General features: G+C 41.8%; 2 protein-coding genes across 7 annotated transcripts in view; one reads left to right on the top strand and one right to left on the bottom strand.

Annotated features, from left to right (window-relative positions):
• Window positions 1–601, top strand: part of ST7 (suppression of tumorigenicity 7) — a 169,891-nt gene extending 169,290 nt beyond the window's left edge. For all 6 annotated transcript variants that reach the window (XM_040343764.1, XM_040343763.1, XM_040343765.1 and 3 more), the window contains one exon: window positions 312–601. In XM_040343764.1, the coding sequence (XP_040199698.1) occupies window positions 312–407 (96 nt within the window). In that variant the 3' untranslated portion in view covers window positions 408–601. The remainder of the gene's footprint in view (window positions 1–311) is intronic.
• A 98-nt stretch (window positions 602–699) lies between these two features.
• WNT2 (Wnt family member 2) overlaps window positions 700–19,944 on the bottom strand; it is a 137,220-nt gene continuing 117,975 nt past the window's right edge. Inside the window, exon 5 of the mRNA XM_040343770.1 lies at window positions 700–2,132. Coding sequence (XP_040199704.1) covers window positions 1,903–2,132 — 230 coding nt within the window. The 3' untranslated portion in view covers window positions 700–1,902. The remainder of the gene's footprint in view (window positions 2,133–19,944) is intronic.

Genomic DNA, 19,944 nt, shown 5'->3' with positions numbered 1-19,944 from the left:
CTACGTGTTCTGTGTAAAAATGCAGTGACATATGCATTTTCATGCAGCATGCTGTGGTGGAAAGAGTTAGGTGGTGTATCATTTTGTGACACTTCAATAAAGTAAAAACACGGCAATCATGTGATTCATATAGTACACTGCCCCTACACACTAGCATGCCGAGGGCAGTTATGGGCGTGTGTAAAAACCATCCCTTAAATTGAAGCTATAGTTCATGAGAACAGTACTAAAACATGAGTTTTACTAGACATGAGAAACTTTTGAAAACTGTTGTCTGCCTCATTCTAATCTTTTGTCATTTTTCTTAACAGTTCCTGAGCACCCTGTTTGCACCTTTAAACTTTGTCATGGAGAAAGTGGAAAGCATACTCCCCTCCAGTTTGTGGCACCAACTTACTCGAATCTGACACTTTTGCAGCACTACAAGATGAACCCAACAACTTGGCTGCATGACTAACAGAAGACCAGTTACCTAAGAATAGACTGTTCTCAGAAACAAATGTTTTTTTTTGTTAATGGGAAAACATGATGTTCAGTTCTGCTATATTTTGCCTTCAGGAGCAGAAAACGATTCTTTAAAATAAAACTTTTGTGTATGGCAGAAACATGTTTTATTGAATTTATAATGCGGTACTTCACCATACAAATATGTTTTTGGTGACCGGCCACTCTAATTTTAGTCAAATTCCTACAGAAGATAATGCTGTATATCCGCTAACATTACTACTGACTGAAGTTCATTGTGGATAAACAGAAAAAGAAGCGGTCTCGGTGCCATGCGTGAGCAATAGGAGGAGGAAGACCTTTGGAACTCTTCCACAGCATTCTCTGCTCCGTGTTCGCTTCGTAAATATATCTAAAGCCAGGTATTAAAGGTTTCATGACACTCCCTAGTAGTTTTAATGAGCTGTTTAAAAACAAAAAAACTTAAAGTAGGTCCCACTGCTTGTTAAAATGTAATCGTATGGATTTCTTTCATGGTACTAGCATTAAAACTTCTCTTTTTTACAGACTTTCACATGTGGGTAATAAATCAATAGGCATATGCCTATTAAATTACTTTATGTAAAGTTTCACCACTATTTACATACAAAGGACATGATTTTAAATTGTGGCAGTTGTGTGAAATGTCACCAGCCGTGAGACTTCATTTATGTCTGTTGGTGATCTCTCATTGCAGAAGGTTTGCATAACAATACTTTGGTGCTGCACATTGGCATGGGCTATAATAATAAAATGGCATCAAAGTAACTGTTGCAGTTAGGTGTAAATAGATTTAAGAGCAATGACTACCAGGGTGCAACACAGACCAGATATTGGACATACCAGACTTCCATACACTAACCTTCATTAAAAGGCTACACTCATGGTAATTACATATTGCATCTGCTTTACGTTCTATTTTGCAATTATGAAGAATGTGCAAGGTAATATAAAATGACATGATCACTTTGCCCAATTTCTTTTTTATTTCACATATGTAAAGTGATGAGATAGGAAGACTAAATTGCTGGTATGTGAAGTGATTGCAGCATCAGGTCTTCATTTCAGATGATACAAACAAGTTCAGTGTTAGGTGAATTATAAAATGAACATCCACATTCTGTACTGGGAAAGCACAAATGTATCATCTTGTTTGATGGCAGGTTAAAAAAAACAACCATCAAGTATGTTCTGTGTGCGCACAAGTAGACGATACATAGTTTGGAGTATACATTACTGACAATTACACATTTTTTACTGACAGGTCATATATTTTAGTAACTGTTGAAATAGACTCCATTTACAATATAAGTTATTATAATTTAAAAGTGGTATAATAAAGGAATAGAGCAACTCTTCAATCCACAGTTATTTACAGCACATATGTCTTCAGAGAAGGTAGAACCGTGACCTGGACACCTACATCTTCTCCCTCCAGGCTGCATCTTTGGTGGCTTTACATGTGTACACGTCCACAGTCTCCAGACAGTCTTTACAGCGCACAGCACAGCACCAGTGAAACTTACATTCGCACTTTACCATTTTAGTAACGCGGGCGGTATCGTATCCTCTTCCACAGCACATGACCTCACAGCTATCCATGCCACGTGATGACTGGTTGCAAACTCTGCCGGCTGTTCCAAATGAGCCTAGGTCATGAAAAGAGCAAGTGATGTTACAACTATTCTACTGGCATTCTGAAACATTTTTGAAGAAGTCTTTTTAAAGTGAAACTTTACCCATAACAATTCGATTTTTATACAACATTTATATAGCGCCAACAGTTTACGCATCGCTTTACAATATAAAAGGGAGACAATACAGTTAAAAAAGAGGATTAAGAGGGCCCTGCTCAGAAGAGCTTACAATCTAATGAGGTGCTACCAAAGGTTGTAACTCTGGGGAATGAGCGGATGGTAGTGGTAAAAGATTAGTTGGAGATGCGATGGGCTTTCCTGAAGAGATGAGTTTTCAGGGATCGCCTGAAGTTAGCTAGTGTTGGGTATAGCTGTACAGGTTGAGGTAGCACGTTCCAGAGGATGGGAGAGGCTCTGATAAAAAAAAAAAAAATGTTCTTCAGCAAGGAACATTAACAATTGATGCTACCAAAATTAGTGTGTGATGTAAATTGCCTCCAGTATTGCTCCTGTGGACTCACAAGGGGAGGAGACTGATCAGTGTTCCTCTGTACTGGGAATACACCATTGGTTTCCTTTAACCTAACAGGATGTGGATCTGTGTTTTTACACACAGATCCACGTCCTTGGCTCTGATACCGGTAATTGCAGGTGCCCAGCGGACACCCCTAGAAGCAGCAGATATAATGTCCATGTGTGCATGACGACTTTGTGTTGTCACCTGCTGGAAACTCCTTTCTATGTGTTGTTTGAAAACAGCCTGGATAGTGCTAGAACATAAATTATTTTTCAATCACTAAAACACTGACCTAAAACCGAGAAATAAGAGTCTGATGTTTCTCTTTTATTTGATGCATACCTTTTCCTGGTCAGTACCTTAAATGTAATAAAGCTGGACATGTCCAGGAAACTATCATTAGCAGAAAGAGGCCAGCAATGGCATCCCCCATATTTCTCAACTCGCAGGTGTAACTGGAGGATAAACTGGCATACAACTAAGCATATGTCAAAGTTTACCAAATATAAGGCACACAGTTGGTAATCCACTAGGGGTCGCATCCTTGCATACTAAAATGAATGTAACTAGCTACCATGCTTATCCTTAAAAAAAAAGGTAATCTAAAATAAAACCGTAAGGCTTGGTTCACTGGATCTCATAGTAGAAAACGACCAGTTCCTGTGCAATTCACATGTGGTTCATAGAATGCTTTAGATAATTTGTTTTACAATGACAATAAATCTACATTTCTACTCTACACATTATTCAAACATGTGGTAAATGCATGGTTAATAATTGTGATGTATGAATGTGTGGAGTAGAAATGTAATTTTATTGTGAATTTTTTTCTACAATGACAAATCTTACCTATGAATGAACCACATGTACAGTTGTATGCAAAAGTTTAGGAACCCCTGACAATTTCCATGATTGTCATTTATAAAAATTTGGGTGTTTTGGATCAGCAATTTCATTTTGATCTATCAAATAAGCAGAAGAACAAAGTAATATTTCAGTAGTGAAATTAGGTTTATTGGATTAACTGAAAATGCGCAATATGCATCAAAACTAAATTAGACAGGTGCATAAATTTGGGCACCCCAACAGAAAAATTATATCAATATTTAGTAGAGCCTCCTTTAGCAGAAATAACTGCCTCTAAACCAGTGGTTCTCAACCTTTCTAGTGCCGTCACCCCTTAATAAAATTTCCCAAGTTGTGGGGACCCCTAACAATAAAAAAAAAATTGTAGTGTGGTTTGTCAGCAACCAAGGTAAGACAAGTAGTTTGCGTCCCTAACCCATGGACATTTAGCGCTCCCCGAGTCCCTTCCACCTGTACAGTATTAAAACCCCTTTTGGTACATTTTAGGATGTACCACTCTCTCTTTGTTCTCCTTTCTTTCTCTTTTATCTCTCTCTATCCTAATTTCATGTCCCCCCCCCATCCCTCTCTGGCTGCCTTTCTTTCTCTTATTCTTTCTCTTCCTTTTTCTTTCTTCCTCTCCCTTCCATGTATTCTCTATTTTGGTGGAGTTGGGATCAGTGGCAGTGGCTGGTGGGGTGGGATCAGTGGCAGCACTGGGGGGAGTTCTAATCAGCCAACGTAGGTGCTCTTGATCAAGGTTATCTGCTGATCTGAGAACTGTAGTGGGGACTTTTAATGGCAACTCTAATCACAGGTAGTGTTATGCACTGTTTCTCTGACTTTGCAGTGTCTTGCAGCAGTGACACCTATGCCGAAATCAGGAGATAGTCTCCTCCAGCCCCTCCCACTTCACATTCATCACCAGTCAGCTGATCTCTAGTCTCTGCCCCCCAGCCATGCCATGAACTGAATGGGCGGCTGCGAATAGGCTGAGTGGGTGGCCACGGGCTCCAGGGACGGCCCTGCTGGGAGGCCGCGGGAAGCCTGGGAGAGCTGTGCGGGCTTCAGGAACAGCCAAGGATTCGGGGATCCCTGGCAAATTGTCATTTGACCCCCAGGTTGAGAACCACTGCTCTAAACGCTTCCTATAGCCTGTAATGAGTGCCTTTTGGACTATTCCTCCTTACAAACATCTCCAGTTCAGTTAGGTTTTATGGTTGCCGAGCATGGACAGCCCGCTTCAAATCCCCCCACAGATGTTCAATAAAATTCAGGTCTGGTGGCTGGGATGGCCATTCCAGAACATTGTACTTGTTCCTCTGCATAAATGGTGAGTAGATTTTGAGCAGTGTTTTGGGTCGTTGTCTTGTTGAAATATCCAGCCCCGGCGTAACTTCAGCTTTGTGACCGATTCCTCCACATTATTCTCAAGAATCTACTGATATTGAGTGAAATCCATGCGACCCTCAACTTTACTCAGATTCCCAGTACCGGCACTGGCCACACAGCCCCACAGCATGATGGAACCTCCACCAAATTTCTCTGTGGGTATCAAGTGTTTTTCTTGGAATGCTGTGTTCTTTTGCCACCATGCATAACGCCCCTTTTTATGACCAAATAACTCAATCTTTGTTTCATCAGTCCACAGCACCTTATTCCAAAATGAGGCTGGCTTGTCAAATGTGCATTTGCATACCTCAAGTGACTCAGTTTGTGGCATGTGTGCAGAAAAGGCTTCTTTCGCATCTCTCCCATACAGCTTCTCCCTGTGCAAAGTGTGCTGAATTGTTGAAGGATGCACAGTGGCACCATCTGCAGCAAGTTGTTGTTGTAGGTCTTTGGAGGTGGTCCGTGGGCTGTTTTTTTTTTTTTTGCCGTTCTCACCATCCTTCACCTCTCCAATATTTTATGTGGCCTGCCACTTCTGGCCTTAACAAGAACTGTGCCTGTGGTCTTCTATTTCCTCAATATGTTCCTCACAGTGGATACTGACCCCCTTATATCTCTGCGATAACTTTTTCTAGCCTTCCCCCTATAGCATAATGTAGAACAATCTTTGTTTTCAGGTCATTTGAGGCCCCCATGTTACCACTCTTAAGAGGAGAGTCAACGAGAACAACTTGTAAATTGGTCACCTTAAATACCCCTTTCTCATGATTGGATACACCTGTCTATGAAGTTCAAGACTAAGGCCCCTTTCACGTGTGCGGACCGTATGTCCGCATTTTCATCCATCCGTTTGCGGATGAAAACGGGACATACATTGGTCTATATTTGATTGCGGGTGTCAGCGGATGAATATCCGCTGACACCCGTAATCGCCCGCCTCCGCAAAGATCCGATTTTGCAGACGGAAGAAAATCCTATTTTTTCTTCCGTCTGCGGATCGGATTGACACGGACATTCGGTCCCAGCAAAGGCACTGCATTTGCAACCTGCATTTGTGGTGTCAAAGTTTAACTAAAGGCAAAACGTTTTCTTTTGGATAGAGTAGAGATGGATTAGAACGCTTGTCAGTTTTGCTCTGTTTACCTGTTTTTTATTGCTCTGTTTACCTCTGTTTTTTATTGAAAGTAAAAAATTACCCAAATTTTGGGTTGTCCCCAGAACAGTTATAGAGGGGAAATCTCACATTGGGTACAACAGTTTTGGTGGCCTGGGGGTCCCCAATGAATTCCCTAGATTTACAGAGATTTCCTGTTTGACTATGGGACAGGAAGTGAAGGGAAATGGCACACAGATGGTGGAAAAAACAAAATCCGATAGGTGTTATAAACCCCCCCCCCCCCCGTTATCCAAAATGGGGGGGTTGAAGTGTTGCTTATAGTCCTATTTTAAGATTGCACTAACACTTGCTCATCGCATTAGTATGAACCTAACCAACAATGCAAAATCATTTATTTTTTGTTGTCCAACACATAAAATTTTGTTTTTACATGCAGTGTTTACCATGCAATAACAAACAATGATTCCAACATAGAAAATTATAAGATACATAACTAATTATTGCGAATAAATTCTAAAATGTAATCTGACAACATTTATAGCAAATTAACTGTCTGAAATACTGCTTGTTGGTGACAAAAGGCGGAAAGGCGGGGCTAGACCATGAAGATCACTAGAACAGGTAGAAATGTAAGTATTTAACATGGTAAGCTGGGGTGAGGGGGGGTTAAAGTTCTAAAGGCTTCCTACATGAAGGTAAAAAACCTGAGTACAGCTACACCCCCCCTCCCCCCCAGTACTTACCTGAGCATGATCTTGATCCAGCGATGTGCATGAGAGCAGCATCTCTCTTGGCTCTCAATCACAACCAGTGGAGAGGGAACATGGGTGGGGTAGTGTGCCAGCGGGGGACCCAAAAAGAGGAGGATTGGGGCTGCTCTGTGCAGAAACATTGCACAGAACAGGTAAGTATAACCTGTCTGCAAACCCTTGATTCTTTTTTTTTTTTAAATGACAATCTAAGTACAGGGCAAGTTCTAGCCAACCATAGTTACAATTCCAAGTCTAAGATGAGAGACCACAAAATGTCGTGTTTTTTTTTTGGGGGGGGGGTGGTGTGCAATGTATTACATTATTACAAATAAATTGTGGCATGTCTAAAATACAAATCTAGTATACCTATTATTGGGATCACATTTTATGCTGTTCTCTCACATATACTGTAACATTTTAGCAAGAAGACGAAGACACCCAATTGCTTCCCCAGTGCAGATATCAGCCAGGTATTCATCCATCACCAGAAAATTTAGAACATGTGCTTCTCTCAAATCCCTGTAAGGCCAACACAAAGTGTAATCTTATTTTTAAACCGAGATGATAAAATAAAAATCCCTTGCCATAAAAAACATGCAAACTATTCAAGGTATTTTATTTATTTTTATTAGGAAAAATTAACTTAAAACACAAGGGCAGTCTTATGCTGTACAACAAGATCATAGTTGTTAAAATGACTTCCAAGGACCGTTTTCTAGTAACCCTTTTGTGACTTAAAGGGGTTGTAATTTTTTATTTATTTTTTTAAATAACAAAATTGTCATACTAAGGGCCCTTTCAGACGTGCGTACGTTTGCGGATGAAAAAGCGACATACAATGGTCCCTATGTGATTGCGGGTGTCAGCGCATAAACATCCGCTGACACCCATAATCACCCACCTCCGCAAAAGATTTTGCAGACGGAAGAATGTCCTATTTTTTCTTCCATCATCGGATCGGATGAACACGGACACACGGTCCGTGTTCATTCGATCCCCCCAAAGGGGAGAGCGGAAAAAAGACAGGGTGGTCCCTGCACAGTGTGCTGAGGCCGCCCTGTCATCCGCCGGCTTAGCGGGAATATACGGAGCGATCCCCGCTGAGCTTACGGACACACGGAGACGGATCATTATTGATCCGCCCCGCGTGAAAGGGCCCTTACCTCCACTGTGCAGTTCGTTTAGCACAGTGGTCCCAGTCCTCCTCTTCTGAGGTCCCTCAGTGGCACTGGTGGCTCCTCCCTGCATTGAGTGTCCATGTTGGAGAAGGCTCTTCTAAGATGGATACCCGTGCTGGCGCAAACTCGAGTCCTGCATCTGTGTCAACTCACACAGAATGCAGGACTCAGCCCTGCCCCCTGGTGCCACGTCACTGGATTTGATTAACAGCAATGGGAGCCAATGGCTGCACTGCTATAAATCTATCCAATCAGGACATAAGACACCAGCTAGAGCTGGTGTGCTCGTTCCTGGCCAGAGGATGACAGCGTTCAGGTAAGTAAAACTGAGGGGCTGCAGCACTACAGAAGGTTTTTCACTTTAATGCTTAGAATGCATTAAGGTGAAAAACCATGAGGGTTTACAACCCCTTTAAAGTCATAGATATGAGATACCCATGCCAATTTCAACAACATCAGCATGTGTTCATTAAACTCTATGTAAAAGCAAAAAAAAAAAAAGACGTTTTGTAGCAAGTCCTTTGATAATTTGTATCAGGCAAATTGGACTTTTTACGATTGTTCAAACTCGAGTTCATTTCCCCCTCCTGACATCTGTGAAATCTTGTATCCTATGAATGCAGAATTTAACAAAAATGGTCTATAGACACTGTGGACCTGGTAATTCTTAGCTCGTTTTGGCTGTACTTCTATGGATCACAGGAGCGTAATTTCTTTTGCACTCCTGTGACCCGTTTTTAGCAGAAAGCAAACTGAAGTTCGCTCTCTGCTGACATCATCAATGTCAGTCCAGGCACCGTGTCATCCCGACCATGGAGTCTGGATCCGCCAGGTGCCTGGACTGACATCCGGCTCAGCCGCTGAAAGCCTGAGACGGCCGCTCTGCTCCCTCCACCGCTCAAATAAGCGAAGAGGGAGAAGAGCCGAAAGCTGTGAATGACAGTCTACAGCTCTCTGCTCACGGAGCTTTGAAAACAGAGTGATCGGCAGTGTTCGATCGTTCAGTTACCAGTCAGAGGCGTTGGGGGACCGATGCTGCATCCACCTAGGTAAGTATGTGTAACGGAACCCTAAATGGGACAGCCGTTTAAGATATTCCATTCCGAACCCAAGACATCTATCGACACTCCACAGTCAGGCAACCGAACCCCAATAACGAGACACCGCTCTGTTTGAGGTTCAAACGAATAGAATCTTTAATGAGAAAAACAGGCTCTAATATACAGTCAGTACCCAAAAATGAACAATGACTCAACTCCACCCACAACATGACACAAGGAACCCAATACACATCTTTTGGGTAGACTTTCTGGCACCAGCTCTTGATATAATTTACATGAGCTAATTAACCATTTACCCAGACAAGGTGACTCCTAAATATGACCTTTCAAGATAGACACCTGCTATACAATATACATTCCTTTAGTAGACATAATTTACATGAGCTAATTAACTACAGCTGATAAGTCAGACATCTGACCTTTAGACTGTCTATTAACTTGCAATACACATTTATCATCAATAGCACATCACACAATACAGGGTCAATTAGCACCACACAGGGGAAGATACTTCAGAAGCCATACTAAATTCATTTACATCACAACAGACGACATTAACACCTAACAGTCTGTGTTCCCACAGTGAATGAGTCACTCTTTCAATTAACCTGTTGAGTTCAGAATCAACAACCTGTAAATAGTTCTTGTGACGGTATCGGTATGATATCCCCGTCAAGCATTCCCTCCTCTCCATACAAGAACATCACAGGATCCCCCACACATGAGTCAAGACTGGATGCTGGAACCAAGACACTTTATTGACACAAAAACTCAGCTTATATGTGGTTACAGCCTGTTAGGAACGCCCCCCTCACACAGTGGGGTTTCCCATACAGATTATAGGAGACAAGTCGGAGCCGACCATGCAGACACATTTCTTTAGATAAAGACATCACTGGAGTTAATTACTACGCTGAAGCAATCAGAATAATTAACATACTACTTCTCTAATCATTTAGCCTGATGATACAATACACATCTTTTAAGGGTAAACACAGATCTTCTTTACACAACACAATAGATCAATTAACCTTTAGAATAGTGAGGGGACATTAGCACGTCAATAACCTGTCAGAGGAATGAATCACACATGAAATTCCTTTCTACATCTACCCATGGCTAGCAGGGAGCAGTACACTGAGACATATAGGCAAATGTATCACAATGGCCCCCCTTTTGCTCCCTGCTCCGGCAAATCCGGTTGGACCTTTCCTGGTCCAGTAGGGTTGACGGGTTTAGAGCTTTTAGTCCGAGGTTAACTCCGTTTGGCATGACTGACCTCCCTTGGCAACTGCTTCAGACTCAGGTATGTCACCGGGTCGTCAGATCACACGCCGGTCAGTCCCCAAGTCTTTGTGCGATCTGCAAAGTCACCAGAAGTCAGTGTGAAGACAGCGAATGGGTCTGTGCGCCGCCGTCTAGGTGTCCCGCTATGGGAGGGGCAGGTTATGGCTCTGAAGTGACAATCACAGGAGATTCATAAAAAGAAAAAGTTATATTTGTTGAAATGCTGTAGCACTGGTGCTCAGAGTCCGGGGGGGGGAAGAGGGGACTCAGAGCCCCATAAGGTCAGCCACCCCCTGCTCCCTCCGCAGCCGCCGGTTCTCCTCTTTGAGCTTCTCCAGCTCCATCTCCAGTTCATGGAGCCTGGGGGGGTCAGCCCGCTGTGACCTCAGGTGGTTGTTCTCCTCCTCCATGCGGCTTATCCACTCCTCCAGCTCTATGTACTCACGGATCAGATCCTGCTTGCTCATGTCCTGCAGGCTTTCCACGTGGTCCTTCATCATCAGGAACTGGGTGGTGGTGTAAGGGGCCACCGGTGGGCCCTTGGCGAACATCTCGGCCCGCATCTGGGGCGCCCGCTGCGATTCCATCTCCTCCAGTCACTTCTTCTCCTCCCAGGTCCGCTGGTTATATGACTTCCAGGACCTCTTCTTCTTGGAGGGTAGCTGGCGGTGCCTCTTTCTGCCCAGCTCCCTCCAAGGCCCCTCCGGCTCATGGCTGTCGCCCATGACCAGCTGACAATGGTGTTCCCTGTTGTCCGTAATAACAGATTGTACCATGAGGGCTTCGTAAGGGGTGCCCAATGGTTCTTCCTGACCCAGCTCCTGGGGATCCCAAGCCGAGTCTACACAATGGGCTGCTGCTGGTGAGCGGTACCCAGGTTGAGACCAATTTGACCTGGTGTTGTCATTCATGGGGCAATTCTGCTTGAAGTGACCCAACTGTTTGCACCGGAAGCAGCGTTGTTCGTTGTCCTCCTGGCGTGGGTAGCGAGGGCTATATGTCATCGGTCTGTTAGGCGGTTGGTATCTAGCGGCTGGTGGGTGTGAGGGCGCTGTTGGTTGTGGGGGTTGTACCCGTGGTGTGACCTGGTTTGTCTTGCGAGTATCCGCATATTCATCCGCCAACTTTGCGGCCTCTGGTAGAGTCATGGGCCTGCGATCTCTCACCCAATCCTTGACGTCCGTCTGGATGTGATTGTAAAATTGCTCCAGGAGCATTAGTTGCAAAATGTCCTCTGCGGTGGTGGCCTGGCTGCTGTTAACCCAGTTAGAGGCCGACAGGGACAACTGGCATGCCCATTCTGCGTAAGAGTCTTTCGTGGTTTTGCGTGAGTCCCTGAACTTCTGTCGGTGGGACTCTGGAGTTACCGCATAACGAGCCAGGAGCACTTCTTTAACCCTGGCGTAGCTATGGATATCCTGATCTGGCACGGTCCGGAAAGCATCAGAAGCTTTGCCTGACAGTTTGCCTGACAATATTGCAACCCACTCTCTTCTAGCTATTCGGTGCAGGTTACATTGTCGCTCAAAATCCGCCAGGTAGTTATCAATTTCACAGTCCTTTTCATCAAAAGCTTTAAAAGCGCTAAACGGAATCTTCCTTGCGTCTGCTGTGCTGTACTCACTGTTCGGAGAAGGTGCGGCTGCTTGTTGGACTGCTGCCAGTTTTAACTGTAGTTCTGCGTCCCTTATTTGTTTATCCTTCTGTAGTTCTGCGTCTCTTATTTGTTTATCCTTCTGTAGTTCTGCGTTTACTAACAGGTCCATCACTTTCAGCACCACATCCGGCGTTGGGTTCGGGCCGAACCACGCTAGATTCTCTCTCATTAGCTTGTTGGCTGGCGATTCCTCCTCCTGAATCACTGGTGTATCCATCTCTTGTACTGCTGGCGTTGCTGCAATCCCGTCCTCCTGGTCTATCTCCATTGATTCCGCTATGATGACCCGCTTGGTTTTGTTGCTAGAAATCCTTCCAGTAGTTCTTCCAGTGTCTGCTTGGAATCTGGGTGTGAAGGAGAGTAGAAGGGAAGATCCCGCTGCTGCCAACCAATTTGTGACGGTATCGGTATGATATCCCCGTCAAGCATTCCCTCCTCTCCATACAAGAACATCACAGGATCCCCCACACATGAGTCAAGACTGGATGCTGGAACCAAGACACTTTATTGACACAAAAACTCAGCTTATATGTGGTTACAGCCTGTTAGGAACGCCCCCCTCACACAGTGGGGTTTCCCATACAGATTATAGGAGACAAGTCGGAGCCGACCATGCAGACACATTTCTTTAGATAAAGACATCACTGGAGTTAATTACTACGCTGAAGCAATCAGAATAATTAACATACTACTTCTCTAATCATTTAGCCTGATGATACAATACACATCTTTTAAGGGTAAACACAGATCTTCTTTACACAACACAATAGATCAATTAACCTTTAGAATAGTGAGGGGACATTAGCACGTCAATAACCTGTCAGAGGAATGAATCACACATGAAATTCCTTTCTACATCTACCCATGGCTAGCAGGGAGCAGTACACTGAGACATATAGGCAAATGTATCACAGTTCTTACAGACATCCTTGAATAGCAAGCAATCCAAGATATGTCCATTACTTGTAAGAGCTACTGGGTCCCACGGGCCCTCCCGTTACAGTATGAATCTGTAAAACTTACTTCTCTTTTAATCTATTACAATTGAGAGTAGTCCCCCCCCTGCCATTACCACCTTAGTGGTTGCCCCGTAGCTAACTGGACTGGGGGATTTTTATAGTGAATTTCTTCAAACTACAGCTCTTGCCCTCTGCTCTACTTTTCTTTGACGATGCCATAGAGAATGTAATCTGTCCGATTTTCAGAATGTCTTTACTTTCTATGCATATGCCCACAAAATGCGTAAAACTTGGTTGGTTCAGTTGACTCCTTGTTTTTTCCTGTAAGCCTGTTGCTGATATTTAGTTGTTGCACACCCCTCAGTTATTGCTTGGGGACAGCCCATGGTCTAAGAACCCACCCCTGTGTCCTGTACTGTACAATAAAGATAAGAGGAGCTATAACATCGAGATCTAGGAGTACAGGACAATCTCTTCACTGTGATCTCTTTATTGGTTTCTAACAAAACTGGAACCTCTCATAGTAGGCAGGGTTATATGAGGACACTATGGAGCAAAATTATTATTTATTATTTTGGTTTAATATTCATTCACCTGAAGGTATCGGCCTATTAACCTTAGTCTAAGAATCAACTCCTGTGTCCTGTTATTGTACTGCAGTCCAAGAACATTAAAGATCCTCTTTCTCATTTGGATAGTAGGGAAGCGCTAGACCCTCTGCCAAGTTTTTATTGTGATCTGTGTCACCGCTGGGGAGATTCACTCTTGTATTTATCCTGGTGAATACTGCCAAAGAGTCTCAAAGTAAGGGGGGGGGGGTATCCCTTTCCCACTCTACTGAATTTACATACACTTTACCTTGATGATAACTTTAGATTATATGCCTAAATATTTATGGTTTAAATACTAAAAATGCTTTGTTTTTCTATTTATTGTACTTTTTTTTTGGTAATCATTCATGACAATGCACTGTAATATCCACTGCAGAACAAAGGTGGTAGTGGTCATCTACAGGCTGAAGGCTTATTTATGAGGTATCCAGCCTGCATGTCTGACACAGTGATCACATGATTGGAAACCACTTACCGGGCATGGAGCTGTCAATGAAAGCAGAAATTTATTCCATACATAAAATGTTAAATATACAGAGGCCAAGTACTCTTCTGCTTCCCAGGGACTAGCAAAATAATTCTGGAACTGGAACCCAAAAGTATGGACATACTGTGTTCCGGGGCTCCGTTCCCTGCGAGTGTTGCGACGCATGGGGACGGAGGCGGCGGGAATTTCAAAAAGTGAAAAAAACATAACACATACAGTACACTGTATCAAATAATTTCACCTCCCTTTTGTCCAGTGCCCTGCATGCAGTTTTATATTATATATAGTGTTCTTTCTGCCTGGAAACTTTAGAATGTCCATGGCAACCAAAAAACGTCCCTTTACGTCAAAAGTGGTTTTAGACCAGCTAGAAAACAGTGAGAGTAAATAAGAATCACTTGCAGAATTGAGCAATAGGGATTAGTGGGGAAATTTGTCATCAGACATTAAAAGTGATGACAGCAACAATTCTGCAGCTGAGCAAATGTCTGTGTTTTTGCTTTGATTACATTATTGAATAAAATGTATCTTTTTTTTAATTATTATATTATTTATAATTTCATGTTTCAAACTTTATTATATCCGGGATGTCTACTAAGACTCTTGTTTGGACAGATTCAAGTGAGTTATTCCTAAGAATTACAGGCCTACAATATATAATGCCAAATTTCCATGAAAAACAATGTACCGCTTTGAGAAGCCAGGGAGGGTGACCCCACCTTCTCCTACCCTGTTTCCTCTCCCTCCCCTAACCCCTATTTATCCTTACCACTCCATGACTTGCCTTAAACTTGCTAGTATCTCACCCAAATGTTTCCAAGTTAGCTGCATGGTTTTTAAACAGACCCTTAAACGCTTAGAATTTCCCTTATGCTTTAGAATTTCCTCTGTCCCATGCAATTAAAAAAAAAGTGGTTTTACAGAACTCCCTACCACACATGATAATATCCTGCCCTGATCCCTCAATGGGCTATAATACATATATTAAAGTGTGTCATATCAGGCCTTCTCACAACTGATGGCCAACCATGCCCAATTGTAATTCCAACCCTGATTCTGGGGTAGAAGGTTCTGATGTTGACATTTTTTCACAGAGATTGTAATATCAGCAACCACATCAATTGCCTAAAATAGACAGACATTATAGTCTATTGTGTCATCTGAGCAGTGCAAGGCAACTTGTTAACTCAACATCATGAATGGATAGACTGTTCTACTGAAGAAATAAACAGAAACCTGCAAGAACTTAGAAAAGCAATTGCTTATAGACAAAACTAACCAACCACCTGTTCATCAGAGTGCGGATTTAGGCATATGAATGTGTTGTTCATTGACAGGAAGCATATGCTGAAGTCCATGTGGTATTTGATGTTTTTATATTTTTGAGGACACCAGGGCTTTAGTGATAACTTGATCATCAAACTACCAGATTACACGCCTTTGTATGCTCTTGAAAAATACATAATTTTATGATGTCTGAATATGTGATGCATCATGATGTGTGTACTCTACTGTTAAAAATAATGACAAGCCATGCAGGCACTGCTAGCAACTTGTGGGAATAAAATATGCAGGTATAACGAATTTTATTATAACCTAAACATAAAGCAGTTACAGTTTTACATAAGCTGAGCATACTGGTTTTAAATCTCACCAATTAATCTAGTTGTCCTTTGATGCAAATAGTTAATGTCATTTAGGCTCCATACTAAAAAGAAAATCACAGAGTACCTGTGTGATAGATAGATATCCCTACACATTTCTAATAGCCAAGCATTAACTGTTGTTGACATATTTATGTCAAGTGCTGTTCTATGCTTGATGCAGAGCTGGTATAGCTGCCCCTTCTACGTTTCTATGGAAGGACATTCTGTGGTGAGGCAATCTACTAGACATCAATTACTATAAACAGACATGGTCATAAAATGACTCATCATTCTAAAAAGGTAAAATGATGGAAGATTTCATCTTAAACTCAGTGAGCAATTGAAGGATATGAAAAAGTTGGCAAGGCTGAATAGATGGGACGAGGTCTGTGTCCGTTAAATGTTCTTCATTCACATCATTACATTTGCTTTAAATTCAACACCTTATGAATATTGCAAAATGATTTATACTGGAAAAATTGCACAAGTGTTAAGAGCTTTCAATCTGAAAATTATTGCAGTAGTTTATAAAAGGTGTTTCTAGAGGTGACATTTAAGACCTATCTGGGGATTCTTTTGAATTAATAAACCATGTGCCATTAAAATAACTAAAGTTTGAAGGTTTTTAATATTTGAAAAAAATTCTAAGTTCTCTTATAGGATATCTAACCAGCTTTTGTTTTGGTGTATATTTCAATCACTCCAAACACTACCCCAGCCATATCAGCTTTAACTAACTGCTGGGTAAGCACCAGTCCCTTTATATTAGTATTTATTTATATTAGGCTCATCATGGTATCTTACCATCATTTGTCTATTTATTATTTTCAGCTATAATATGTACCTTATCCCATTGATACTAATACTCCGCATATGGACTCCTTTTGCTGGATGCTATTATAAAGTTTTTCTTGATTCCCAAATAATCTAAACGTTCTACTAGTCCAGACTCTGGGTTATCCTCCCCTAGTTTCAATTCTTTGCTCCCCTAGGTAAGCCAGCTTTGCTACAAACTGTACATTTTACATTTTAAATACTATTCTTTTACTATGCCACCATGTCCCCATTATACTGAATTTGGGGCATTCTGCGGTCACCTTTCTGTGGTTCTTGGTCTTGGAGATACTTTCTCTCTCCCAATTCCTCCTGGTATGGTGCCTTTGGGGCTTCCCTTCTCTGGTCTTTCTCCTATATGCACGTAGTGTGATTGCCGGCACTCACAGTTTACCCTATTTGGGTTTATATATATATATATATATATATATATATATATATATATATATATGTGTATATATATTTATATATATGTATGTTAATTTATTTATGTATTTATGTCTTTTCTCCATCACTATAGCACACTGTTACAAAATAAAGGTCCTTTGAAGAAGCGCCATATCTCAGCGCGAAACATGTCAGGCCACAGCGATCTTTGTGTCATCTAGACCTTCAGTCTATGCAGTCTGCGGGCCCCTCCCAGGAGTTACATCATTTATTTATGGTTGAAGGCTGGTGGTTGCCTCTAAACAATATATTTTCAGTAACTTATTTTACTGTATCTCATAATCTTTTTTCTCTTTTATGTGATCATTTTTAACCATTACTTCCTGGAAGCCCTCTATATCACTGCAACGCTGTGTAAATTTGTCCCTGTGTGAATGTAACTATTTGGAGATTTTTTCAATTATTTAAATTGTTTGATATATATTTTGTAATAAATACTTTTTTACCCAAATCCCCCCGTTGGTGGTGACTATTATCCTTACTAGCCTACAGTGCCCGCAAAGTCCATGACTCGCCCATAGGTCATTTCTCTTTTTCGAATATATTCAGGACGTGGCACACGCAATATTAATATGCATCCACATGCTCACTACATGTGAGGATGCATCAAAACTCTTTCTTTTTCATTATTCAGGGTTAGATTTGATGCTTTCTTGTGACAATTCATATTTGCTACAGCAAAAAGAAGCCTGTAAAAAATTACCCTAATTATTTCCAATGAATTATGCTTGATTGACAAGTGTATTAGGTCTGTATATGCCTAATATTTTTGCTGAGGTTCCGATACGCAAAGTATCCATGGAGTATTTATCCAGCACCACAAACAGCAGCCTTCTCTAGTTCAAAACTCTCAAAATAGTGGAAACATGTTGGCTTTGAAAGTCCATTTGGCAGTAAGTTTGCTTTGCATTTTTTAAGCAAGACAGGAAGTGTAATTCCTCCTAATGGAGCCCTGGATAGCAGTGAAATTTCAGCTGAAGGTCCATCTACCCTCACGCCATCCATGACCACGGGGACCCGATCGCCACCGGTGTCCCGCAATCGGGTCACAGGAGCTGAAGAACGGGGAGAGGTGTGTGTAAACACACCTTCCCCGTTCTTCTCTGTGGCAGTGTCACTGATCGTCTGTTCCCTGTTATAGGGAACGACGATCAGTGATGTCACACCTACAGCCACCCCCCCTACAGTAAGAATTGCTCCCTTAGGGCACACTTAACCCCTTAGCGCCCCCTAGTGGTTAACCCCTTCACTGCCATTGTCATTTTCACAGTAATCAGTGCATTTTTATAGCACTTTTCACTGTGAAAATGACAATGGTCCCAAAAATGTGTCAAAAGTGTCCGCCATAATGTTGCAGTCACCAAAAAAAAAATCGCTGATCACCGCCATTACTAGTAAAAAAAAAAAATATATATATATTAATAAAAATACCATAAAACTATCCCCTATTTTGTAAATGCTTTTAACTTTTGTACAAACCAAACGCTTATAGCGATTTTTGTAGAAGAGTAGAAGTAGAAGAATACGTATCGGCCTAAACTGAGGGAAAAAAACGTTTTTTTTTAAATACATTTTTGGCGGATATTTATTATAGCAAAAAGTAAAAAATATTGATTTTTTTCAAAATTGTTTCTCTATTTTTGTTTATAGCGCAAAAAATAAAAACCAGGGAGGTGATCAAATCACACAAAAAGAAAGCTCTATTTGTGGTGAAAAAAGGACGCCAATTTTGTTTGTGAGCCACGTCGACCGCGCAATTGTCGGTTAAAGTGACGCAGTGCCGAATCGCAAAAAGGGGCAAGGTCCTTTACCTGCATAATGGTCCGGGTCTTAAGTGGTTAACTAGCAGCCTATATTTCCAGTTTTTACTGACTTTGCAAGATGGTGAGCCAGTCTAAAGTGACTGAAACACTCCGACAGCAGGTTGTCCAGATGAAGGCCAGAGGGATGACCTTTTCAGCCGTAACAAGAGAAGTTTGTGGTTCCAAATCTGTGATTACTAGAATATTGCATGTTTACAACATCACAAACTTATTAAGGTCCCACAAAAAGGCTGGTCGTTGATGTAAGACAAATGCAAAATCTCCAAGTTTTTTTTTTTTGTTGAAGTACCTTGGTTATTTTGAAACACACTGTTCTATTAGCATGGTGTAGCCACAACAAATATTCCATCAAATGTTCTGCAATGAAGTGTTCATAAATTGTTCTCTTGATTTGATGTGTGTGTGTGTGTACACACACATAACACACTATATTACCAAAAGTATTGGGACACCTGCCTTTACAGGCACATGAACTTTAATGGCATCCCAGTCTTAGTTCGTAAGGTTTAATATTGAGTTGGCCCACCCTTTGCAGCTATTACAGCTTTAACTCTCCTGGGAAGGCTCTCCACAAGGTTTAGGAGTGTGTCTATGGGAATGTTTGACCATTCTTCCAGAAGAGCATTTGTGCGCTCAGGTATTGATGTGGACGAGAAGGCCTGACTCGCAGCCTCCACTCTAATTCATCCCAATGGTGTTCTATTGGGTTGAGGTCAGGACTGCAGTTATAGCTGCAAAGGGTGGGCCAAGTCAATATTGAACCCTATTGACCAAGACTGGGATACCATTAAAGTTCATGTGCGTGTAAAGGCAATACCTTTGGTAATAGTGTATATACGCTCCTCAAAACAAATGTAAGAAACACTTTTTAATCAAAGTATACCATCAAGTCAATTAAATGCCTGGTATATTGATTTGGTGAGTTAAGTAGCAGAGGGGGTTGTTAATTTACACCAAAGCATCTAAAAACTGATTAACAGGTGCACTAGATGGGCAACAATGAGATGACCTCCAAAACAGGAATGAGTTTACAGGTGGATGCCACTGTCCCCCCCCCCCCCCCTACTCATCTTTCCTGACTGTTATATATCTCTTTTTTTTTTGATAGTGTGAGGCCCTGCCATAATGGGAATTTAGGTAGAAAGACAGAGGATTCTCAAAGTTACGATTTGAGAGGCTCTGTAGTTTTTATTGTAAGCAGAAAAAAATT

Source organism: Rana temporaria, chromosome 3 (assembly GCF_905171775.1).
Source record: "Rana temporaria chromosome 3, aRanTem1.1, whole genome shotgun sequence".
Taxonomy (NCBI): domain Eukaryota; kingdom Metazoa; phylum Chordata; class Amphibia; order Anura; family Ranidae; genus Rana; species Rana temporaria.
Note: the sequence above shows the minus strand (reverse complement) of the source record. Positions and strands in the feature narration are given on the sequence as shown.